Genomic DNA, 27,251 nt, shown 5'->3' on the forward strand with positions numbered 1-27,251 from the left:
AAAAATAGCAATGTACAGAATTGCTCTCAAACTTTTTGCAATATTTCTGTTGAAGACAACTTAAGGGTTCATCAAATAAATTACTCTCTCAGAAATCAGAGCCCTCAAAACAACTGTGATTTCTAATATAGGGGTGAGTTTCTTTTTTATCAGAATATGTAACCATTAACCACATTATGACTGTCAAATAACTCAAAATCATTCTCAGCTAAACTTTAGCATAGAAATAATTTTTTATTTTAGACACACACACATATATATAAATTATTCATGGCATAGAATACACTACATTTAGCATATTTTATATACATATCATATATATGTATACAGTATACATATTTATATGTGTATATATGATTTCTATATAGCAAATATTTTATGATACCTGTATAATGTATAAAACATGAATATTTTAAATAGTTTTTCATCCTTCAGAAAGCAGTTGCAGTTCTAATAAATTCTGTACAAACCACTGACTTTAACATAATTTACTATTGATACAACAGCAGCAGTTCAATATCACCTGCCATTTTATGCAAAATATTCTTGGGACTCTTTCTAAATGATTAAAATCTACTTTAAATAATAATATACATTTCCTAAACACAGTACGTTAATATTAGTTCTTATTTAAGCAATAAAATGACCCACGAAGTGTTAATTTTAATCCCCAATTCACAGATAAAGTAATTAAGGCATAGAGAATTGATTAACTTGAGAAGATCACATACCTAAAAATGATATAAAACAAATTTAAGACCTCCAAGCATTCTATTAGCTATAAAGGTAGATGGCCTCTACTTAGAAAGGTATCAAGAAATCACAGGTATCAGAAGCCCTACATATCTACATATGGAACAGGGTTTGTAAGATTAAAATTGAAAACAGAGATCCATAGATCAGTTCAAGCCTCCATTGATATGTTAATTTAATTGTAAAAGTAAAAAAAAAAAAAACAGTAGTGTAAGACAATGAAGTTCACCTCCATTCCCAAATGCCTTACTGTTCCCTTCAAATTACCACTCTATTTTATCATCACACTGAGTTTTCTACTGGAAATGACCAACCTTACCTGTTGTCCAGTAAGATCAGTTTAGTATGGCTACAAGTGAGGTCCAAAGATCAAAACCATGAATTATATCATTATTTAACAATTCATCAGAAAGTTTCCCACATTCATATCATATAAATGTGAAAACTATGCCATTCCTAAAAATTACTACACTGTAAAGAGGTGTCCTGGTCATCGAGCTAGCAAAAACAAAGCAGGTAAACTTTTGGAGCAGAGCTATCATTTGTCTGTAAAATAATTTCAACAGGTGGTTGACTGTGAAAGACTGGAAAGAGAGACATCTGGGAAATTATATGTAGTTATACTTCAACCAGTAGGGCATTTCTATGTGTAACGTGTGCTGGAAATCTGTATCCATCACAAACAATTCCTGGTAGCTATTACCAAGAAATCCTTGATGTAAGTGTTCATAAGTCCCCTTATCCATCACCTACCCTATAAGGTCATGCCATGAGTGAATTAAAAATTCATGATCTAATAAAATTTGAATCTTGTATAACAATCCTTATATGTCATTTATGATATCTTTATTTTTAATATTTATTCAGCATCTAAAATAACACTTAGAATAGCAGGTATTTAAAATATAATTTGCTGAATAAATGAAGCCACTCCTATTAAAACCAGAGAAGATTATCAAGTTATGGAAGTACTTCATTACATAGAGCAGCACAATAAAGTTTTGGTGATGAGTGAAGGCTTTGCAGTTGTACTATCTGGATTTGCATCTTCCCCTGTCACTTAGACCTGTAAAAATTAACCAACTTCCTATGTTTCATTTTGTCCATTTGTCCAATGGGTATGAAAAGTAAGACTGTTGTGAAGCCACAGTGGAATAACACATGTAAAATATTAAAGGCTGGCACATAATTAGTTAAATGTGTACCAACTGTTAGTTCTATCTATCTCTATTAATATCCCCACATGTACACAGAAAGAGCTTGGATCATATGTTGTGGGTCAATTTCAGAAGCAGTGCATCAAAAGATGAAAACATTCCTATCTAACTACAAACTTCTTCGAAATCCAATGGAGAAAATAAAGATACACATGGTGGCATTTCAAACCATAAATATAAGGGCCCCTTTCAATCATATAGTCTCTAAAATGATTAATACAATGCATAAGGGAACATCTTCCTTTCCTTTGTATTCACACAGAAGTTTAAAGAACTGACTGTTCATGGAACAAATGATACACACATCTGATCAAGTCAGTGTGACTTTTGTGGCTTCTTACAAAGGGGTAAAATTTCACCTTCTCAAAGAAGAAGCTGAAAAAGGAAGACAGTTAGTAAAATCCCAAGTCTGACTCACTGCTACCCTACTCAGCTGTGAACCTAAGGAGTCTAGATAGAGGGAGAGATGCTCATTTTCCTCCCTAAAGCATCACTGTCCAACAGAAATACAATGGGGGCCACAAGTGAGAGACTCATGAGTGACTTCCAATTTTCAAGTGGCCACACCAAAAAGGTAAAGAGTTGAAAATAAGTTTAATAATGCATTTTATTTAAGCCAACATGCCTAAATACCAATTCAACAAAGTACTATTTTAAAAAGTAGTATTATGCATTCATTCTTTCAATCTCAGTCTGTGTACTTTTTATTTACATTTTGGCCCAGACAAGCCACATTTCAAGTGTTCGATAGTGACCCGTGAGCAGCAGCTACCATACTGGAAGCTCACATATAGAGGGATTCTGAGGGCATTTCTTTTACTAAATCGCTTCTTCCTCAAGAGCTAAGAAGCAATCAATACATATCGTGCAATTCATACAAGCTGGAGAAATCAATAAGCTAACACATTCTAATGGTTCAATTTCCCCAATATTAAAAGAGGCAAAGTATATTTCAGCTAAAGAAAATATAATAGGCCAACTTACTACTTAAAATTTATAAATTATAAAAAAATACTTTTTTGCCCACCGTGGGCTAAGAAATTATCTATAATATTTCTTACCAACTACTCTACAATTTCAAAGCTTCTATAAATTATTTGCCAATATTATTCTTTTGAGCTTTTAGGCATTTCTCCTTCACCATTAGGTGAGTGAAATGGGTCAGGTAATTTGATTTGCCCTCTAATTTACTATTGATAGTATGAGTTTCCTTTGCTGTGATAGAACAGTACTGCTCTGATTAATACTATAAATTCAGAACAAATGGAAACATTAAATTCAGAAGTGCTTCTGGACCATTAACTTCCATGCTGATCTGACGTGCAACATAGTATGTAGGCAACAGATTCAGGAATACAGACTATTCCTAAAGCAAACACTATTTTATCTCATAACCATCTGGGGTTCTCATCCCAAGGGCCACTTGCTATCTTTTAATATCCCGAGATACAGCACTAAGACCTACCTTATTAGCAAAACTCATTCCTGCTAGAATAAGAAGACTGACATAGGAGAGAGATTATGGAGGGAACAAAATTTTGGCTAAGACCCTTGTTTTCATTATTCAGCTAAAGAAAATCATTGCTAACACACGCTTTCAAAATTCTATGGTTTTTGCTAAGGTACCAATAAAAGTGATACCATTCATAACATGGACAGTGGACTCTTTCATATATCGCCTATAGTTGCAAACTTAAGTGCCAAGCAGATGGTTGAAATCTGTTTTGTATAAAATGTGTGCTTTTTTTCCAACTGTGTTCTTTGTATTCATATTCAGCCTAGGTTTCAGCCATCAAAACACTGGCACTATGTCGATCATTAGCAGCATTTTAGACAACTGGCAACTAAGGTATTCACTGTTCTCCACAAAATGTTCAGCTAATATTTCCCAGATGTATAATTAAGGCAAAAGATCATCTTCTTAAATTGGTATCAGCACTTTGGACGGCTTCTGGCTTTCAGCAGATTATATCAGTGGAAAACAATTTTATATCAAAAGTAAGCGTTCTGTTTCTTGGGTGATTTTGTTTGCTTGTTATACAGCTGCCCATAAAAAGAAAGCTATATATTTCCCCAAGCCTCCTCTACAGTTTACAGAATATGTAGCTAAGGCGAAACTGCTCACGCCACTTTTACTGTGAAAACCTATAGTGTACTATGGATCCTGATTTCTTTAAGTTGTTTAATACTTTCTCATTTTCCAATCATTTGCATAAATAATACTTTCAAAAGTACTAGCATGTGTGAACTTTTTACATGAACAGAAATCACTGTTTTTATTGTTCAATAATTCCTTCTATAAAATGATTCATTCTCCTTACTTTGCCCAAATAAATAAAATTTACATAAACGAACATATTAAAACAAAGATAATATCAGCAAATTCATTATTCAAATCCTTGATATATTGATAATTACAAAAACAGGTATTAAGGTTTCAGACATCCAACACATGAAATGACAAAAAAGGATGTTTTTTTAGGGTACTTAATGAGCACTCAGAAGAAACTACAGTTGTATTGCTACTATTTAAGTGTTAGTTACCTAGAATCAAAAACCTTAAGTCCATTTAAGAACAATTATAGCTAATTAAGCACAACACTAAGAAGTAAGTCAACCAATTTCTCACAGGTATTACTTCATATGCTAAAATAATTTTTAAACAGCCAAGCAGTATGTTATCAAACAGCAGTAATAATTTTATTAAACTACTGATCATTTTGCATTTGCCAAAAACTAAACCTAGTTTTGAATGGCTGAATTCAGTGGCTTGCATTCAGAGACATCTAAATATTTTTATAAATTTTCAAAAGTTTAAGCCACTTGATTAGCTTTGGGAGATAAATAATTTTAATCTTATTTCTAAGCCCATTTCATAGATGCATGGCTGAAACCCAAAGAATTTAAGTGACTTACACATCACAAAGTTTTAGTTCTTGATTTAGAAACTGGAGGAACATATGCCAACTTTGTATATAACGAAATGCTGGATTATAAAATATATTAGCAGTAAGTTGCCCAACTGGATGATTTCCAGATTTCCTTTCTAGCTTAACAGTAGGATATTTGCACATTTCTCTTTGGTTTTAGTTCTAAATGTAGTTCTGTTTCAATAAGGTTTTTTTTTTTTTCACAACCTTTATATCTATACAGGGAGAGTAAGAGAATAAGACCCATTCTTTATTCCTAAGTTAGAAGTGGCATAGAATGAATAAAAATTTCTATATCACAATTATTAAGCACACAACTCATTTCAACGCAGCAAATCCTTATGTCATCCCAAATGGATGGACACCATAGACTTTGAACAGAGATAATACAGAAGGTCTTCAGATGTATAGTTTAAAATTTTGTTGCTGATGGTATAACACTTTTTCCCCAAAACACCAAGTTTAAAAAAAAGCATGTGATGCGCCAAATGTACAATATTAACAACATGTGAAGCTTGTTTTCTCAGATGAAACAGGGGCTTTTTTAAATGCATCTTTCATTAGTTGCTCTACTCTCTTGCTTCACAAGGTTTAGCATCTCTTTTCCTGACGTTGCCAGTCAGGAACTAAAGCGTATCAAGTTGGCTAGCCTGATGCTAACGCTAAAAGTTGTTTAATTTAATTTTCACAAACACTTAAAATCTTTCTTTAGACTACCTGTTTATAATCTCGGTTAATCTTGCTCCTCTCTAGTCCAACATTTTATTTATTCATGTGAAGAAATATGACTACAGCCTTCTACTGCCTTCATGCTCTACCATTGAGTCTTTCCCTTTTTTCTCTTCTCTTACCCTCTTTAACAGACTTTCACCTCTTTGACCTAAAGCACCACTCTTGGGCTTCTCCCCTGTCCCCACACTGCCTCATTCAGTAATCCAGATACAACTTATCTTTTACATGTTTCTCACTGTTGAGGATGATGATCTGATGCACCTGAGACAGTTAAGCACACAAAATGGGAGCCTTGTCTTTTAAGACACTTCAAATATTTCACAGCAAACTTAGGCATTTAATTCGAAGTAAGAAGGAGACACCATACTTATGCCTGACAACTCCTAAAATATACTGTGGTTGCTTGTTTTGCACAATGGCAGCTACCTGACTGATAAACTGAGGTGACTGGGCACGTGCAGGCTAGTTATATGATATAATGTCTCTCCAAAGGCTGCATGAATGTGAGAATTCTAACCACTAGAGTTAGGAGCCAGAGGTCTTCAAAATATAGTTCAAAGTAATGGAAATTTTAGAGTTTGAGATATTTTAGAACTTACTCAGCCCATCATCTCACTGCACGTTTTAGACCAAAAGAGATTCTAAAGAACCAGAACTTGAGATACATATCCAACTAATAACACCAGCTACTATGTAAACTTCCAAAAACTAAACAAGACCTGTGAGGACACTAACATGTAAACCTTACTGTATCCCTTTCGTGATTATTTTATTCCTTAGGAGAGATACTCAAAATCCACAAGGAAAGTTCACTGGGTAAGTACACCTTAAGTCTAACATGAACTCTCTCATCATCTCACCCCCAAAATCTCAAAAATCTCCAAATGTTACTCAAGTTTGATTCATCAAACTCCAATTCAGATTTTCCATTCAATGTGCAGCACATCACTCTCCGGTCTTTAAAGCTGGAATATTATTGTGTATCCTATTGTAGCACATGCCAAAGGATTCTGTGTTGCAAACAAAAAAAATGGGAATGGAACTTGTTTGTTTTTCTATGAAATAAATCTTCAAGATTTTCTCCCAGCTTCACAAGGATTTGGTAGAATTTATTCAAGAGATCAATTGCCCTGTCAATGAAAAAGTTTCTCCTGAATTCCAAACTTTCATGATTAAATGTGTATGGCTATTCTATTTCCCAAAATAAATTCTTCACATAATGGCTACTGACTCGCAATTATTTTTTAATTTATTTATAGAAGTCTATATATTCTACTCCTTCACACTGACTCTTTAAATTGCTACCAGTGTCTTCTGGATATGTTTTCATTTCTCAAGAAGACTGCTTTTATAACATTAAAAACTCTTAAATTGTTTATAGGTCAAATTAGACTCATTTTATTTTTCCACTAATGCCTAGATTTTTAGAAACAATTACACTGACAATATTTACATCCCATAATCCATAGGACTCTAAAACCACTACCTTTCCCTTTATTGCTCAAATTCTACCTATTAGACTTGGAGGGAAATAGAAGTTCTATCTGCAGAACACGGCACTCATGGTCAGCTTTGTTTTCTCACTCGTAGGTATTCTGTCTGATAAATGGTACTGTGAATATTACATAAAATTGTTGTTCTTATTCTAATGATGGCATGAGATGGTAAATAACATGCCTCTGATATTGTATATTCAGTTAGTATACATTCAAGTTCAAAGTGAAATGAGTAAGACACTGAATACTTTGATTACCAATTGATTCTTTCCTCTACTAAATAATGGGAATACTGTACACTACCCTTACGAACCTTAGATGCAGATCTCTTCTATTACATATCAGAACGAAAAAAAAGAAATATTACCCTCAAATTGATATGACATCTTCCTGCAACCTCTTTTCAAACATATTATGAAATTCAATAGCAAATAAAAAAAGGGAAAACAACAAAGCGACTTCAGGACAGGAGTTAAAAAATCTTTGGACTTTGTAAATTATTGCCCAACAAACTGTGGCCTCGAGTAAATAATCAGAAGGAAGAATTGTTGGCAAACAATACTTTACCTCTACAATTACAATAAAAATGTTGTATCACTTCATCATGCAACCTATATTAATTGTGAATGAAAACTTCACAGCATAGATAAAGTATTACTCTTTTTTTTTTCATTTTGTGTTCTCTTATGTTAAGGTGTATCTCTCATTTTCAATGCGTGCATTTCCTTTTAAATAGGATGCTATTACATAATATAAAATTGTTGAAAATGATATGTCAACAGATCACAAGGATGTTTTACAGTCTGCTCTCAAACAATCTATGTACCACCCCCTGCCTTGGTACCCCAATCCTAATAATATTAATACAGAAAATAGAGTCAAAATCAGTACTAGAGTAAACGTTGACTTCATTTTCAAACACATTTTGATTTAAAAAGAAGCAAGAGAACATGATTTTGGTCTGTGTCTTCCTTTACTACTAGGTTAAGAAACTGGCAACAGCCAAAGCAGACACACATCCTTTAAAATTTGCTGCTTAGTGTCCCAGCTGATCTCACTCCCTTACACTGCCAATATAAAAATCCGATCAGGTTTAGTGACTCTGAAGGTAGGGGGCAGGGGGTGGCTCTGTGCTGTAAACTCCACTTCTTTATATTGTATTTATTCGAAAGGCATCTGATGCTTGGGTTTCAATGCCACAGAAATGATCGGGACTGGGAGGGGAGACAAGTGTGCACAGAGCATCATGAAACCCTGGGCATCACCACGATGAGAAATATTAAAGTGGAGCTACACATACATTTTTTAAGAAAGATCATATCTTCTGTTTTTTAACATTTTCTTTTCTAAAACACACATTCTTTCAAAGATGTGAAGAGCAGAAATAGAAACGTTGTTGCATATGAAAGTTTCAACGGTTCTGCTGCCAGCAGCTTTTCTGTATAGTGTTCCTCTTACCTACAGTGTGTGTTGGCACTGGCAGGTAGCCCTAATTCGTTAGTAGCCAAATTATTTTTGTCCCGAAAGTACGAGAAATCTCCATAGCACATGAATGAGACATGGTTTACTAGTTTACACACATTTTTATAACTCCAAGAAACCAAAACTCATTCACAAATGCTCTCGTTTCAGCAAAGAGAAGGGCCACAGAACACCACTTGGGATTCCTGGTCCCCACTGCTCCATGAGGAAACCGATCTTTTCAACTTCCATAAAGAACTTTGATCCTTAATGCAAGAAAAATAAACAGCTTTCTTTCCACCACACTCTACATTTCATCTAAGTCAAAACACATCAGGACCAGGCATTAAAAAACAAAAAATGTCATTCAGTAATAAACCTAAATGTCTCCAGATAACAAGTCATCACGGCGGCACAGTGGGTTTCAACAGCGTGGTTCACAGCGAGTAGCATCCTCTTACTGCATGATCACCAGATACATTTACACACTGCTATCCCACCTTCACTACGTTACAGAGCAAAGAGTAAGAAGAAACAAGCAACACTTAGAAATATGTAACACCAGTGATGATTCAGCCACACCAAAAAAAAAAAAAAAAAAAACACACCAACTCTGCATTTTAACACAAGACCAAAGTCAACGCATTACCACTGAAGAGCCAAGTGACTGAAACGTTACTGAAATAAAAGATCTGAAATACAATGAAGCAGGATCGGGTTTGAATTCATTTAAGGTTCAACCTAATTTCAAACACCTATGAACATCCACAAGGTTTTGCTTTTAATTTTCCTTCTGTCATGTTTTATGGGCAAAAAGTCCTTAAACTACCTTGTAATAGATTAATTACTTTCAAGCTGGGTGACAAAAGGGCAGAATGACCGGAAAATGATACAAAAGAAACAGCAAACGCATGTTAACAAGTTTATCAACAAACCTGGGTAATTCTCATGAAGTACAGATTAAGGTTCAGTGGTTCCAAACTGGCAGCATTCAAATTGGGTTCATATTTGGGTTTTTTGTTTTGTTTGTTTTTTTAAACCACCTGTCCTAAAACGACATTGTTTATGCTAATTATCTTTGTTTATGCCACAATTCTGTTTGTTTACTACATTCTTTTAAAATACCATATCCCTGTAAACAGTTCTCACCAGAATTCTTCTAAATCTTGTTTCGGTCTGGTCCTTCTCGGCAGCCCACTGAGCAGAACGCAGCCTCTACAGTGAAGGTGCAAGAGCTGGGAACAACTTGGAGTCTCTGACTCCCGAGGCTGGCACAGGCAGGGAGGACTGCTGAGGTTTTACTCTCAGGCTCCAAGGGAAAAGGATCCTGAATGTGGAGCAATGCAACATCCCCCTATTGGCCAAGCAGAGCCCTACGCCACAGTTATCTCCAGACGACATGGAGGAGCTCTCCAGAAGTCAGCAAAGAATGGCTCATCCTGCAGGGAGCGGAGAAAGACCCAGACGTCACAAAGGACAAAACGGTCTTCTCTTGAACCATTATCAGCTCCACACTGAAATGAAGGACTAGGAGGCATTCTCCTAAAGTGTGTCCCAACACACAGTGTTCATTTGAGGAAAACTGTTATCAGTCTTGAATTTTTTTTTTTTTTTTTAGTGCTCCAGCAGTATCGCTTGATTAGTATTTGTCTATATGGCATTCAGCTTTTAGGATGAATGCAAATGATGATGCTACCCATCAATGTAAAGGAAGGACAGAACGCATGGAAGAAGGAAGACTGTGCTAGGTCATAACCCATCTCTTGTAAAACAAAATGCTGCTGTCAGGAAGAGGTCACTTCATTGCTGTGGCTGAATCTCTGAACATCGTTTGACCTGACTGCCATCACCTGCATCAGGGATCGGCACCTTGGAACCACACTTGTATAAAAGTTAGTGCACCAGAAAAACTTACATCAGTGTATTTTCCACACTATTAACCTCACTGATATTATGAATTAATAACGAGTGGTGGATGCAAACAAAATCTATCAGCCACACTTATTTAAGGGAGCTACCAAAAGGGAGGCATTCAGACAACATAATGTGCATCTGCATTGTAAAACACACTCATTAGGTGGCTGAAGAACTGATAGTAGAAAGAACAGACGATAAAAACCAGACTTTACTCGTCACTGTAATTTTGCTATCTAAATACATCACGAGTGTAATCCGTATGAAATAGCTCCCAACTCCACACGGGACTAGTGTGCTTAAGAATCAGGACCAGTTTTATCACTTGCCTCTCACATATGATGCATAGATGTATTTTTGGTTAAAAGCTCCCTAAGAACAGGTAAATACTAGAACATGTGCTTATTATATAGAAGAAACATAAGAATGCACCAACGCGTGATGTAGCCGTGTAACGGTCACACATCTCTATCACACCTGCTAAACAGGGAGCGACGCACAATGCCACCTGACATTTAACCCTTAATTGTTCTCAATCATCAGTCCGCTCTGCTGATGCCAAGTCTTCAGGATAGTACTCCAGTCTGAGTGTGGCACAAGTGTGGTTTTGAACTGCTTCAGGCAAGCTGCATTCCAAACCAAGAGCTCAGCTCAGTTTGCTTGCAAATTATTGAGAAGGCAATTAAAATCTATAGACACCTTTTCCCCCCAGAAAATAGTAAATGAAAAATAGGTGCAATGAGCAAAGCCTGATATCAGAACTTCTTGAAAACAAAATATCAAACTCACAGGTTGATAGCTGCCATTAAGTGGCAGAATGTGGACGGATAACTTCCCTTTGATTCACACCTAAGGGGTTACCTGCTAATCTGAACAGATTTATCACGCATGAGCATGATGGTTTAAAAAAACCTTTCTAATTAGGTTGAATAAATCTGTCTGGGTAATAAATATTTTATTACTATAATCAAACTGTGGGTAATTAAAATACCACTAATGACAGAGATATTCCTGCAACCCACTAGCAGCAGTTTTGTACGAGAATTTTACGGATCAGTTTTCCCGCGGTATATCATGCATAGTTCTCTCTTAAGGAAAAAAAAAAAAAAGTAAAAGTTTTCTAGTGAGAAAAAATGATTTCTTTAGTCATAGAATCGCAAATAAATTTGATGAGACAATAATGCAAATAAGTTGATTTTTATTGTAAAAGGTTTTACATTTCCAGTGTTCCCTTCAACATCTAAAAAATAGGCTTTCTGCTGTCTAGACCCGTTTTGAGAGAAGTAATCAAGTAGGTGACACTATAAGCCTCATTTGCCTATTCCCACTGCCTTCAATTTCAACTTTTTTCTTTTCCTTTAAAAGCACTATCAACCTGTCTGAAGCAATAATCTTATATTTGCTTTTCAATTAAGTCTCTAATACACAGCAATTAGAAAGTTTAACAAGTAGCTCTAGCCATAAAACTATTAGATTGCAATCAAGTAGGACAAATGTAAACTAAAAGGAAAGAAATATAGCATTATTGATAAATTACCATAAATGATTATAGCTCATTCACCAGAAAAAAGCTCAGACTGGTTTAAGGCAAAGACTCTAAATATTTTTCTATTAGCAGTAGCAAGAAAGAGGTGACATTCTCAAAGAAAATAACTTTATGCCACAATCTTTCATTATCTAAATATGTAAATTCATTGGCTTTTAAAGAATTTAAGAGAATTCAGGTATTCATTCTAATGACAGCAATACTAATGTTTAGACCGTGTTGGCACTAATGTCTGCTCTAAATAAAGAGATGTAGAAGACTTTTGTTACAAACACTTTTTCAGAATGTGTTCTGCCTGTTCACCTCCCACCTGAGAATCTTGTGTTGCAGGACCATCATCAGTTAAGACAGGAATGTTTGAAAATAAAAATGAAAAATCTCATGTTCTTTAATCTTCAGAATCACTCTTCTGTTTGCTCTATCTCATGAATATTTTTTAACAATGAAATTGTTTTTATTTCTTAAGTCTTTCAAAACTGTTCATTAGCCTGAGAATATTGCCCATGTCGGTTTCAAGGCTGATCATACAAACATAAACAAATCTCACTTTTGATCCTGATATTTGTTATATTTTTCTAACTTCCAAATAATCTACAAGGTGGAAAGAATAAATAAAAGATGGATAAACTCTATCGATGAACTTAGAGGGAAGATGGGGGCACTGAAAACTTCTACAATTCATGAGCCCCAAAAACTTCTCTGTGTCCTCTGCACCACAGTTCTCTATCTCATGAACAAATCTGCAAGTCTCCTTTTCAGGTTTCTAAGTTTAAGTGAAAAACTCATCGATGGCAGGTGGGCAAACTGAATAAAAATTAACAGTCAAGAGAAATGATCGACTATTCAACAAAAGTTGGAAATAGTTGAAAAGGCAAAATGTGATAGTGTAACTGCATCATCTATACTTCCTTTAAAGACTATAAATATTCAATATTGTGTCTACATGCTATACTCTATGTGGGTGACTACAGATACACTCACCCGTACAAATTCAATGTAAACAAATAGTAATGATTTACTGAGATTTTGTATGTATTACCAATTACAACCACAGGGGAATTATTAAGAAATTGTGTACTGTATGATATTTTTCAAAATAATCTTAGCTACAAAGATTTCCAAACGTGATGTCCATAGTGACAACCCTATTGATTATCACTTGCTTATTTAATTAGCCAGTTAGAAAAGCATGCCTCTGGATGACAAAAAAAAAAAAAAAAAAAAAAAAGAAGAAGAAAAAGAAAAAAAAAAAAGAAATTCTCACCAGGAAGAAACAAATGTTAAGAGATTTGAGCATCAGAATAGGAAAGGGAAAAGTTTAGCTTAAAAAGAGATAATTGAAAAAATACAAATAAAGTTCACAGCAGGAAGCTAGCCTATATAGAGAAATAGGCTACAGCCTGTTAATATGTAACTACCTTTTTATAAGAATAATCTGTTAACAGGCTTACAAATCAGACTCAGAGTTTTATTTTGAAAAAGTGTAATTAGAATTAAAGAATATTATCATTTAAGTGCTACTCTGTGCATGCTTGAAAACTTACTGGGTTAAATTAGCAAATCACTACATTAGGCAACAGTATGTTCCAGTATGAATAACTCCAATACCTACATATGAAATAAGGTTGTATTTGCAAATAAAAGCTCACTAATTAAAAAAAATTAATGCGTACTTTGAAAAAATTAATTCAAAAGCTGTTAAGCAAGCTGACCCATTCACTGGAATTATCTAATGAGGATGCACCTTCTTAAGTTAAAACAAGAGGAGGAAATGAGACAAGAAGACAACACTAAAGTATACATGTTGGCTATTTTACTTTCCTCACTCATGTGCTACTCGCTTGTCTAATATTTGACCACAGTCAGGCGTTATTTTCTTCTCAATACGCTTTTTCTCTCCCATGGCTTCACTTCTAGAATGTTTTAATCTTTGTCCTTTCTTTTTTCGTCTTTTCATATCAAATTCAGTCGTTTGAGCGATGAACAGCTTGACTTAGCATATTTTTAACCAGCTGGTCTAGCACCTAGCTTGCATTGCATAGTCAGATACAACAAATGTTTATACAGAAGGTAGCTTTCATGAAAATGAAAAAAAGCCTGGGTATCATGCATCCTGGCTTTTTTTAGCTTTTTTTTTTAATTCACCATACAGAATACAAAGTTTGAATTCTTTTTAATGGCAAACAAAATTCTATTTATAGATCAAAAAGATGAACTTATGCTGGGATAAGAACTCAAATTGAAAAATTGCAATGTGTACTTATAGGAATATGAAAAGGGCTAAAATTCTTTCAAAGCCCGGCTTTACTTGCAACAACATCAAATGGAGGTATATGGCACACATTTCGCTAAATAAGAACAACTTAATTACAAATACACTTATTCCCATCCTAGCAAAAGGGAAAAAATACAGTAAACCACAATTCTGTTCAGACAACTAGCATGAAAAGTGGCCTCTAAAAGTTAGGAAGGCAGCAGATACAATCCCCCATCCCATTTCTCCTGTTCATGGCACTTAAAAGTATAATCCACTAATATATACCTGTGATGTTAAATAGTCTTTAGAAAAAAAAAAAAAAAAAAAAAAACAGCCCTACTCTCTTAGATCAACAAAAGGTCGTGTGCTTCCCTGAGCAGCTTTCAAAGTTTTACGGAAGGATCAAATAGGAACTTCCAGCCTCGGCTGCCACCACCACCAAAACCTTCTGTCACCCCAGAAATTACAGGAGACAGGGATGCTGAAAATAATAACACTCGCACAAACGCATTTTGAAAAGGTGTAGAAGGGGAGGGAAAAAAAAATCAATGAAGGGGGAAAAAAGTAAGGGAGTAAACGAGAAAGAGAAGCAGGGAGTGAGGGAGAGAGGGAGAGGGAGAGAGAGAGATGCTTAATGCTCATTTCATTTCCTGTTCTAGGACGCAACCTAAAAACGCGAGCAGAAATCTCGGAGACTTTGCAAATCAGTTCAGTTTGGTCCGGGCAACGACAACACAAACCAGCTAACGAGACTGCGGGAGAGCCCTGGCTAAAGGCGCCCCTGAACAAACACGTTTTGGGGGGCACATCTTCCAGCGGATCCAGAGACCACTGGAAAACGGCAGAGTTGCGCTTCAGTATCTGAGGGTGGGGGGGAAGACTGTACTCACCTTTCAAACTCCTGAGGTAAATCAGGGTCAGTGAGCATGCTGCAAAAGCACAGTTTCCCTTTGTCACAGCAGCCACCTAGGATCGCCTCCAACTGAACCTGTCAAGTGAGTCCGAACCTTCTAAACCAATTGATTTTCTCTCTCTCTCTCCCTCTCTCTCAATCTCTCAATCTCTCCCCCCTCTCCCTCTCTCCCTCTCTCTCCCCCTCTCCCTCTCCCTCTGCCCCCCTTCCCCCCTCTCCCTCTCCTAGGACTCCTTGACCAGTCTCTTAAAGGGGTAGCGCACTTCCAGCAGCGGGGTCTGGCCGCTCCCCCTCCGCGGAGCCGCACGCTCCGGCTGCAAGGCACTAAACAACCTCAGGGTGCCTGTCCTTTCCTTTTAATTCTCTCTCCTAGACATCACCCAGTGTGAGAAGTCAACTCATTTAACACGTCTCCCACACTCTCTCCCCTCTAAATAATAAAAGTCACACACACACACCACACATACACACACACACACACACACACACGCATCGGCGTGATACTGTAAAATGCATTTGCCGCTGCTGGGGGAAAAAAAAATAAGTCTGTACACTCACAGCACCCCGACGAAACTGCAGTTATTAAGTAATTAAACAAAAAAAAGATGAAATGTTTGCAAGCGCGTTTCTACACAAAGAATTGTTATTCCTCCTCACCCCTTTCTAGGCTCCCGGAGCGCACACGGAAACACGCGCACTCACACACACACTCGCACACACGCACACACAACAATCAGGCATTGTTCTGCGGGAAGAAAAGCAACTTTGACAGATTGAAATATAGCAGAGGCCCCTTCAAGGAAACCTGTAAACAACTTGTCACTCACTCTGTCCGGCTCACTGTTAGCTCGTGCTTTCCACAAAGTGCTGCGAACGTCCTGGCAACCCAACCAAAGTTTCTTCAGCTCCAAACTCCATGAAACACGATGTGCGATGTGGAGGGGAACAGGTATCCACATGCCAAAATCACGCGCACCAGCCAGCCACAACCCCCAGCCGAACCCCGACATAAAACCCCAAGGAGGGTCCCAGCAAACTGTCCCTTGTGGGATCGCCGGGGAGGTCAGGGGGCAGGCAGCGCTGCCCTGGCTGGGATCTCTTTAATTTCCTCTGCCCAGGCGGCCACAGATAACAAGGTGGACTAACTGTGGCTTTGCGGATCCTGAGCTGGCTGGCAAGGCACAGCCTCCATAGCAGTTCCAATTATCTAGATAAAAATCTGGCAGGCGAGGAGGGTGATCAGGTAATGTACCTTTGACATGAAATGACAGAGGCACACGCACACACAGAGAGGGACACTTACACAGACACGCACGCAGAGATGGAGGCTGCCCCGCGCACCGCAGCATCTGGCCAGGGAGTAGGCACACACTCACCACCACGAGATAGTGTGCATTCTTCACACACACACACACACACACACACTCAGTCACTCACACGCGCTCTCCACTCCTACTGGGAGGGCTCATTCTGCACAAAAGGCTACATTACAGAGCCCGCCCCAATAAGGGAAAGAGAGGAAAAAAAAGCCTTCCATTGTTGTGAGGGCAGGTCAGTTGATTAGATTTTCTGTGGAGAATTCCACGAGGAAATACCCTTCAAAGCCGAAGTGATTAACTGGGGGCTATTCTGGAAATGGAGCAGACAATGGCTCAATAGTCTGCACAGCCCATGTCCAGGCTGGCACTGAACTCACTTAAAAAAAAAATAAAAGCCAGACTCCCTGTTCTTTTCCACACATCTCCCCCAACCCCCTCCACTCCTTCCAACTTCCCCTCCCAATTCCTTTTATTTTGCAGCTGGACAACATTAAGGGCCTTTAAAACCACAAGGGTTGACCCTACAGCAGTTTGATTAGGTCCCACTTTTTTTTTTTTTTTTCCTGGCGACAGGCAGACAGTAAGTTTACTTTTTCAAACGTACACAATGACACACCATACACATATATTCCACACAGAAAAATCAATTGTTAACCTTCTCAGGCTACCAAATTTATTCTTCGTTCAACGGTTAGAAATTTGGGGGACCCAAGTTGATAATAACTTCATAATGAGACTCATCACTCATGAGACATCCTAAAAATATATGTGCATGCACTTCGAAATCAATGTGGAATAAGAATCAAGCATGTCACTATGGAGTTATGACACTAACAAAACACAGAATTATGACCCACCCTGAAAAAGCTGTTAACAAGGGATGTGGCAAAAATGACTTGATGCTGACATGATTTTCATTTTCAGCAGTTGGGGAAGGGGGAAGGATATTACTCACTATTCTTTCTTGTCATTAGCCTCAAATTATTTTTTATTATAGCAACAACCTATTCCTACATAGAAAAATGAGAAAATTGTTATTTATTTTAAATAAATTATTCTTTCAGCCCTTAAGGGGCCTACAGTCTAATACAATCTGATAATGTCTACAAAAATCATATTTTTCTTCTATTGTTAACCGTGGCTTTGGGATTGGGGTATGGTAGCTGCGTAGTTACACATGCTTCAAAAATATTTACTGTTTTCCCCTAAAATCTTGCAGAATGAAGAGTAGGTTATAGGGAGCCACAGGAGCTGGAGTCAGGGAGAGGAGACAGAGAGAGCATAAGAAGGAAACATCGTGGCAGCATAAAGATAGAAACAAAGATAATGGCCATAAGGCAGGATGCTGAGATCCGTATGGTCCCAGCTGCTGTCTTGCTACAGCTACTACCTCTGGTTGTTTCCACGAAACTCCAATCCAGAAGGTCACCGGAGCAGGTAAGAGACAGCGTGAGGGTTTGAGGCCAACGACAGTATAAAGGAAAGATGTTCATCACAGAATCTTCTTTATCTGTGGTTTGGTTTTTATAGACACTTAGTATATGTATACACGCAGATATGTATACACATGCCAAATAAACACAACAACATACAGGAAAATGTTAAATGCTTTGAAAGTTAGCTTCAGATCTCAATGTATCCTATAAACATGCTTGTGGTCATTAAAAAACAAACTCTTTCTTGCAGTCATCTATGCTCAAAGAGCTTTAACAGAATACGAATCAGACAGTATTTGCAAAATAAAATAATGATCACCCTACTAACGATAATTTGAACGAATGGAACTCGAAGTGCATGAGGAACTTGGCTCACATAAATCAACCCATGGATCTTACATGGTGTAAAAAGGAGTAGGTATTTCTCGTACAACACTAATTTTCCCAAAGTTCAAACTTGGGAAAAATAATTTTAATTCATATCAATGCTTAGTAGCACATTTGCTACTTGAAGCCACATTTTGTATCTGTTTCACTTGTGACACCATTGTATAGGATAACCTGAAGCCCCAGAATTTACAGCTGAGTTTAAACCCCAAGATGTTATGCTTTTTTTAAACTGACTTAAAAGGCTTTCAGGTAATTGTCACTAAAAATTAAATTTTACAAAATCTCTTTGTCACTAGGTAAATATGGTTTTTGATGGCTAAATGGAGTAAATATTTTTAAATGTACATCTTTAGGTTGTAAAAGTTTTTCTTTTATTTGAAATCCATAATGCAAATTAGCATTTCTGCCACATTTTAGAACGTCAGCAAAAAGGGAAGATGGTTCCAAAATATTTTGGTCAAATCTTCCCACTGGCTAGTTAATGATCCAATAAATCTAATTTTTAGTATTAAGTTGGTGTTACTTATAAATCATCTTTTTATTTTACACTGTGTTAAAATGTTTAAATACTAAAAATATGTTCATAAATAGCACACAGAATTGTTAAATAAATCCATATTCTTTATCAATTATCTAAAAAGTATAAGATACGCAACTGATACATTATATGTGTCAATATATATAATTTATATATTATACAGGCAGTTTTCTCTACAGCAGAACAAAAATTTCAAAGTGATCTCTGCTATGCTATTGTAAGCAGGATAACAGAAATTGTCATAATATATGTGGACTGAGACATACTTCTGTATTCATCTAACATCTATTTAATGCTTAACAGTATGTGAAGTGCTATGGTTTAAAAACAGAAGAATTCAAGGAAAATGCATAGCAAATCTACTTTTATGTAAAACTGACCAAGTTCCCAATGTACTGTTCAGAATCGAAGCTTCCCAAGGTCAATCTGGTAAGCTGTGTTAAAACCAAAATAAGAAAATGAACAAAAAACAGTGACAAGAAGTTAACCGCACAATACTTAAAACAGTAGGATCTACAAACACCGACAAACACAAATACATCTTCCAAAGATGACCAAAGCACAAAGTACAACAGAAATACTATAGAACAGGTTTCTATTTAATGAGTCTCTTTGACACTGCTGTGGTGACATTATGGAAAATGGAATGAAACTGAAAAAGTATGCTTCTCAGCTCATGATGTTTCCACTGCAAATATAAAAAGGAGAGGCACACGGGCTAAGAAAATAAAGATATGCTAGAAAACACAGCCAGAAAATTCTCCAAGAGAATACCAGGAACTTTTAAGATCATAAACAAAGTTATTTCCAAAGTTAACCCCTTTTCATGCAAATATTTCTAATAATTTTAAAAGAACATGGTTTCCTTCCTCTATTTTAGGATAGAACTGTTTGACTTCTTCTATTTAATAAATGAAATTGACATATGTAGTCAAAGGCACAGACTACACTTCACTATGTAATATGTGTTTCTGCACCAAATTATAGGATTCATGCCTCATGAAATATGGAAAGCTATTTTTGGGGAAATAAAACTTTTAATATTATGACCACAATGAATTTAGAGCCCATCAGTGTCAGACAATACTAGTTTTTTATTGACTAAGCTGATATAAGAGGCATTAAAATATTTTCCTGCATTATTGGTTATTTTGTTATAAACACATTTTTTAAAAAAGAACATTCTCTGTTTCTAAAAAAAAAAAAAAAAAACTTTCAAGTAATGTACATCTCTGAGTCATTCACCAGATGCCCAGTGAGCTCACTACTAGCCTATAATAAGTAAAACTCTGACTTAGCATAGACTACAGTTGTGTAATACTGGACCTCATCAGAAAGCCATCTAAGAAACTCAATACTCTACACCTTCTTTTTAAAGATCTAAGATTCAGTTCTCCAAAATGCCCATCTGTCAGGGGACTGGCATACAATAGCCTACAAATTCAAGGTTGTTCTACTTTCTACTGTCTGTCCCTGAGTCAGAATATACAAATAAATCACCATCAGATGGCAAAACTGAAGAATCAGTGTTGTTCCAGAACACCTTAATTTTACGTCTCTCATAGAGATGATGGCATCTCCAGTAATCGCGTCTGCTATTTGATCTTATTATCTCCTTCTTCAAAGTCACTTGACATTATTTTAAAGTGCTAGTTTTTATTTTGGATGGATTTCTGTCTACATTATACATCTTTAAAATACATCGTTTCATTTAATATTCTACACAACTATAGGAGATATGCAGTACTATTATCCTAGTTACAAATGAGGAGGTCCAAAACTACTAAGTAGAGATGGGGAACACCAATGTTATGCTAACTTTCCTCCAAAATTCTCAAATGGCAACAAATGTTGATTTAACTCATGTAGCATAATGGCAGTTAAGCAATGAGTACACAGCGAAGTGCTTACTAGGCTTTTTTTTTTTTTTTTTTTTTAAGATTTCATTTATTTGAGAGGCCCAGTTACAGATAGAGGAACAGAGAGAAAGGTCTTCCATCTACTGGTTCACTCCCCAAATGGCCACAACAGCCAGAGCTGGGCATATCTGAAGCCGGGAGCTTCTTCTGAGTCTCCCACATGGGTGCAGGGGCCCAAGCACTTGGGCCATCTTCTGCTGCTTTCCCAGGGCATAGGAAGAGGGCTGGATCAGAACAGGAGCACCCAGGACATGAACGGGCGACCATAAAAGATGCAGGTGCCACAGGTGACGGCTTAGTCTATATGCTGCGTATTGACCCCATTAGGTATGTTTTACTGCTAACTAAATGCCCAAAATTGTTCAAAGTCAGGTTGAGTGATAACTGTGCCATTCTCACAAGTTACTTGATATACAGGGTGGTTCTTCACACAACAAAGGAGTTAAAGAATAAAGTGCTTATCTCATTTACAGTACCAAATACCCAAATTACTACTAGTCTTCCTGCAATAAAGTCAATTTTCTGGTTTCCATCCAACTATTTTGTGATGCAACCTGTGTCTTAAAAGAAAGAATCAAGGCTGGTGCTATGGTATATTGTGTTAAGCAGCTGCCTGCAGTGCCGGCATCCCATGTGAGTGCCACTTTGAGTCCTGGCTGCTTCTCTTCCAATGCAGTTCGCTGCGAATGCACCTGGGAACGCAGCAGAGGATGGCCCAAGTGCTTGGGACCCTGCACCCACGTGGGAGACCAGGAAGAAGCTCCTGGCTCATAGCTTTGGATCGTCCCAGCTCTGCCATGGCAGCCCTTTGGAGAATAAACCAGCGGATGGAGGATCTCTCTGTCTCTAATTCTGAATTTCAAGTAAATCAATCATTTTTTTAAAAAAGAATCAGTTATTTCTACCAAAGCATGTAGATCAGGAGAATAAAATCAACTTAATTAATGGTGTCTTCACTTTTTTACTCATCAGATAGTCATCTTCATGAAGATGAAAAGGACTCTGGTGGTAAGAATCAGACGAGTAAGGAATTCATGTAGTCAATAAGAAGAGAACCCACTCAAATGGGATCACGCCTTTTCAACACGCTCTTGGCCACCAAGCTTGCTGTAACTTTTCAACTTGGAAAGAAATTTGGTGAACTCACTCCACTAACATTTTACCTAGAGACAGCAGCAAAGTGACAATGGCACCAGTAAGTGGCTTTGTTTCTTGATTGACAATGTCCGTGGAATACTTTAGTACACAAGACTCAGAGAACTTTTCTCACCATTAACATACGTATTATATTTATATTAACTAATCAGAGCAGTAATGAGAGCTACTCTGAGTAAAGCAAGAAAATATTTAACTGACTTCATTTTTAAAGTTGACTACACTTATTTATTCTGTGTATTCATTGATTTCATATTAAGTGAATAATTGCCTTAAAAAAGGATTCATTTATTTGAAATGCAGAATGAGAGCGATGAGAGAGAGACATCGTCCATCTGCTGGCTCACTACCCAAATGGCTGCACATGCCAGGGCTGGGCCAGGCCAAAGCCAAGAGCCTGAATCTCCATCTGGGTCTCCCATGTGGGTGCAGGCGCCTAAGAACTAAGCCATCATCTGCTGCCTTTCCAGGTTCATTAGCAGAAGCTGGATCAGAAGCACAACAGCAAGCAGTGGCTAAACTCACTGTGCCCCAATGCTGGCTCCCTGAATGACAATTTTTATTCACAGTAAATGAGAATGTGGCCTATTAACAATGTTCAGTGTACTTGTATCTAGAATGACACAGGGGTCAAGTTAGGAGGCCAGCCTCTCTGCTTTCACTTCTAAAGATGTGATCTTGCCTGTCTTTGACATCCCAGGGAACACGATTCCTGAGCTCACTCTCAGCTCTGAACTTATGGGGCAGGCAATTCACACAGCAGCAGTTGTTACCTCTTGAAGACCTCTGTGGAGTCCTGGCTCCCTCCCAATTCCAGATTGCTGTGAATGAAAACCTTTGGGATAGAGCAGTGATGGCTCAAGTACTTGGCACCAACATGGGAGCCCTGGAGTGAGTTCCGGGCTCATGGCTTTGGCCTGGCTCAGCTGCGGCTGTTGCAGTCACTTGGGGAGTGAATCAACAGAAGGAAGATTTTGTTTCTTGCTCACCCTGCCTGTCTTTCTCGCTCTAATTCTCCATCATACTGTCTTTCAAATAAAAAAAAATATTTTGTTTCTATAATATCTTTGTTGATAAATCAATTCATAATTTATAAAAGTTCTTATAACACACATTGGAAGACTGCTCCTTGTGTATATTTAACAGTTATTTTGACCTTTCATAGTATACCATAATTTGTGTACATACATCAATAAAAGAGAAATAATCCTTTTTACTAAAATTAATTCCACTAAGTTGAATTTACAATGACCAGCATAACTTAAATAATAAAAAAAGATATTTTCAAAAGAACAATATTATGACTAAGTTGATATATTTGTGATTCTGAAAAATTTTGTGCTTGAATTTTCAAGTCACAAGTTTGATTTGTTCCCATTAGTATACTTGCATTTAGTAGCATTACCTAATTCAATGAGAGAATGAAAAGTTTCTTGCTATTTGAATGTCTCACATGTCTGATGGAACAGTGATTGGCAAGTGGGGCAAATAAATAGAAGAGATTCTTCCCTTATGCAGAATTTCAAAACATCAAGTGAAAAATTCAAAGGCAAACTAAAAGTTGTAATGTCAGAAATCCTGACAGCCAAATTGTGTCCATGACAGCACAGTTTTTAAAATGAATTTTGTGGACACTCTGAAGAACTGCCAAACAGCTTCTTTTATTTTTTTCTTATTATTGTTAAGAAAAATTACTCACTACCACAGTTTAGGAAATCATTCAGTCAGACTATGCACAGGACAAAAAAAAAAAAAAAAAACAAGAAGCAGATATCAGGTGAATATATTCAGTTATTTAATAAGCATTTAGATATCAAGTGGCATATAACTGAGGCAGTATATTTGGTGCAGGGGTTTAAAGTGGTACTTGGAACACTCACAGCCCACATCAGAGCATGAGTCTGAGTCACTGTCTCGCTTCCAATTCCAGCTTCCTGTTAATTCCTACCCGTAGAGGCAGCAACTATAGCTGAAGAGACCTAGACTGAATTCCCCTGGCTTGAGCTTGGCTCAGCCCTGGCTGGCTACTGGGGAGTAACCACTGGATCAACTGTCTATCTCTCAGTCTCTGTATCTCTCTCTCTCCCTCCCTTGCTGCCTTTCAAATAAATTAGGTATTTTAAATGGTATATTATGATTAGAAAACATCTAAGTAAATAACTATATAGAAATCATGGTTCTATAAACAGAAAAATTTATTTCTAAATTTTGCATAGTGTCAAAGCATAGACTAAAGAAAAAAATCACAACTTTAAAGTTATGAATGTACTTCCTGGGAAACTAACTTCAGATTTATTTAGTCTTCTTGTTATACCATTATTTGTAATCTTAATGAACAAATGAACTTAATAAACACTGCCTTTTTTTTTTTTTTTTTTTTTTTTGACAGAGAGAGACAGAGAGAAAGGTCTTCCTTCTGTTGGTTCACCCCGCTACGGCCAGCACGCTGCCCCGAACCGAAGCCAGGAGCCAGGTGCCTCCTCCTGGTCTCCCATGCGGGTGCAGGGCCCAAGCACTTGGGCCATCCTCCACTGCACTCCCGGGCCACAGCAGAGAGCTGGACAGGAAGAGGAGCAACCGGGACAGAATCCGGCGCCCCGACCGGGACTAGAACCCGGGGTGCTGCTGCCGCAGGTGGAGGATTAGCCTATTGAGCTGCGGCACCGGCCTGTTCTATTTTTTATTTATGGATTTATTTATTTATTTGAAAGGCAGAGTTACCGAGAGGCAGAGGCAGAGAGAGACAGAGAGAGAGAGAGGTCTTCCATCTGCTGGTTCACTCCCCAAATAGCCACATGGCCAGAGCCAAGCTGATCCAAAGCCAGCAGCCAGGAACTTTCTCTGGGTCTCCCATGTGGGTCAGGGGCCCAAGGACTTCGGCCATCCTCTATAGTTTTCCCAGGCCATAGCAAAGAGCTGATTGGAAGTGGAGCAGCCCGGTCTCGAACCAGCACCCATACGGGATGCCAGCACTGCAGGCGGCGGCTTTACCCACTATGTCACAGCGCCAGCCCAATAAACACTGTTCTTAAACTGACTCTGTGCCCCAAATTTTACTAAGACCCACAACCTAAATTTTTTTCAGAGCTTCTTTTCTGGGGTGCACACTCCAATTAAAGGCAGAAAGGCAAAAATAAACTTTTTGCCATAGAATTATGAACAAGGATAAGAATATTCTAGCCTCCTTCATAAGCATTAGTCAAATTACCTAAAATCAACAATTTTCACACAAATTAATTTTCTCAACAATTCTAATGGAAAGTACAAGTATATGGGGTCAGCGTCGTAGCTCACTTGGTAAATCCTCCACCTGCGGTACCGGCATCCCATATGGGTACCGGGTTCTAGTTCCGGTTGCTCCTCTTCCAGTCCAGCTCTCTGCTGTGGCCTGGGAGGGCAGTGGAGGATGGCCCAAGTGCTTGGGCACCTGCACCCGCTTGGGAGACCAGGAAGAGGCACCTGGCTCCTGGCTTCGGATCAGCGTAGCTCCGGCTGCAGCAGCCATCTCAGGGATGAATCAACGGAAGGAAGACCTTTCTCTCTCTCTCTCTCTCTCACTGTCTAACTCTGTCAAATAAATAAATAAAAAGGAAAGTACAGGTATAAAAATTAACTGCTTTCTGGTTTTACAGCTAATAGAGGCAGACACACAGTTTAAACCTAAGTATTTTGATTAAAAATCTGGTGCCTGATCTACTCTACAAGATATCTACTTCCAAAGCCTGTTTGTAATCCAAGGTAAAATAATGAAAGTGTTATTTTGTGAAACAATATTCTATGTTAAGTAAATATAAGTAAAAAATAATTTCAAAATAAGATGACTAAAGGCTGTTGCTGTGGCATAACAGGTAAAGTTGCCACCTGCAGTGCCACCACCCCATATGGGTGCTGGTTCTAGACCTACTGCCCTACTTCTGATCCCGCTTTCTGCTATGGCCTAGGATAGCAGTAGAAGATGGCCCAAGTCCTTGGGTCCCTGAACCCACGTCGGAGACCCAGAAGGAGCTCCTGTCTCCTGGCTTTGGATAGGCACAGGTCCAGCCGTTGCCATCATCTGGGGAATGAACCAGCTGATTAAAGACCTCTCCCTCTCTCTCTCTTTGCCTTTACATTCCATATCACACAAATTTTCTAAAGTCCTCTCAATGATTAAAACAATCTAGTATTCATGAATTAAAAAATCAATGAAACAGAAGAAAAAAAGCAAACACATATAAGTTAGTATATTCTATTAGTAAATTATATAAGTGGCACTCAACTAATGTTCTATGATTTCTTCATCACCAATATGAACAGGACTATAACTTTCACATGGATCAAAGATTTAAAAGTAAATCATAAATTACTAGAAGGGAACAAGAACAAATTCAAATATAATTTTAGAGAAGTTGTTACTAACATTAGATTCAAATTCAGAAGCAATTAAGTAAAAATTAATCATTCCAATTATATAAACATGCAAAACTTCTCAGTAACAAATGGCACCTTATTCAAATCAAAAAATACCCAACAATTACCATATCCAAGGAAATTTCTATATTCTAAGACAGGTAAAGAGCGATAGGGTAAACACCCACCATATAGTAGTAAGACAAGAAAATACACATATATAAACTGCTCAAAGGAAATCAAAATGCTTCCTAAACATGTATAAGATATTCAACATCTTCCATTGTAGTAAATGTCATTTCTAACTACAATGTGATAACCATTTTAACCTGTTAAATTGACCAAAAAACTCAAAACTTTGTTGAACACTAATTGAGCATTATATTATATTATTCATTCAGAATTAAGCCATTTTCTCTCTCCCTCGGAAAAAATGACCTGTACTTAGGGAGTATTCCGAACCCACTGACTTTGTCTTAGATACATTATTTGCTTTGGTTGATGCAATATAGAGCTTTCTATTGGAATGCTTGAATTGACTCAGTGTCCTGCTCTTGTTTTTACCTTCCTCAATGAAAACAGCACCTTCTGACAGGAGCTAATTCATCAGCCTGAGTCTTAGAGAAAATAGAGAGCTGAAATCAAATGGATCTCAGTCCAATCCAATCAAGCCACCATGCAACGAACTCTTCCCATGAGGTTCCATCCAGAACTATTATGAAACATTTTATATATATATATATATATATAGAGAGAGAGAGAGAGAGAGAGAGAGAGAGAGAGAAAGAGAGAGAGAGAGAGAGGGAGAGAGAGAGAGAGAGAGGAACAAAGAGGTTGTTAACATAGCAAAAACTTACCAAGAGAGCCTTAGTGATGTATGGAAAGA

The 27,251-nt window shown here is 37.4% G+C and overlaps 1 protein-coding gene across 25 annotated transcripts in view; it reads right to left on the reverse strand.

Moving 5' to 3' along the window:
• Window positions 1–27,251, reverse strand: part of SOX5 (SRY-box transcription factor 5) — a 1,100,247-nt gene that overhangs the window by 416,892 nt on the left and 656,104 nt on the right. For 6 of the 25 annotated variants that reach the window (XM_089304675.1, XM_089304669.1, XM_089304668.1 and 3 more), the window contains exon 1: window positions 15,197–15,418. The exons of 18 other annotated variants lie outside the window; for them this stretch is intronic. In XM_089304675.1, coding sequence (XP_089160801.1) covers window positions 15,197–15,234 — 38 coding nt within the window. In that variant the 5' untranslated portion in view covers window positions 15,235–15,418. Of the gene's footprint in view, window positions 1–15,196; window positions 15,419–16,046; window positions 16,502–27,251 lie in introns of those variants that run through there. One more of the 25 variants, XM_089304676.1, reaches the window with a different exon arrangement.

Source organism: Oryctolagus cuniculus, chromosome 9 (assembly GCF_051225735.1).
Source record: "Oryctolagus cuniculus isolate XC-2025 breed Fujian yellow rabbit chromosome 9, ASM5122573v1, whole genome shotgun sequence".
Classification (NCBI taxonomy): Eukaryota; Metazoa; Chordata; class Mammalia; order Lagomorpha; family Leporidae; genus Oryctolagus; species Oryctolagus cuniculus.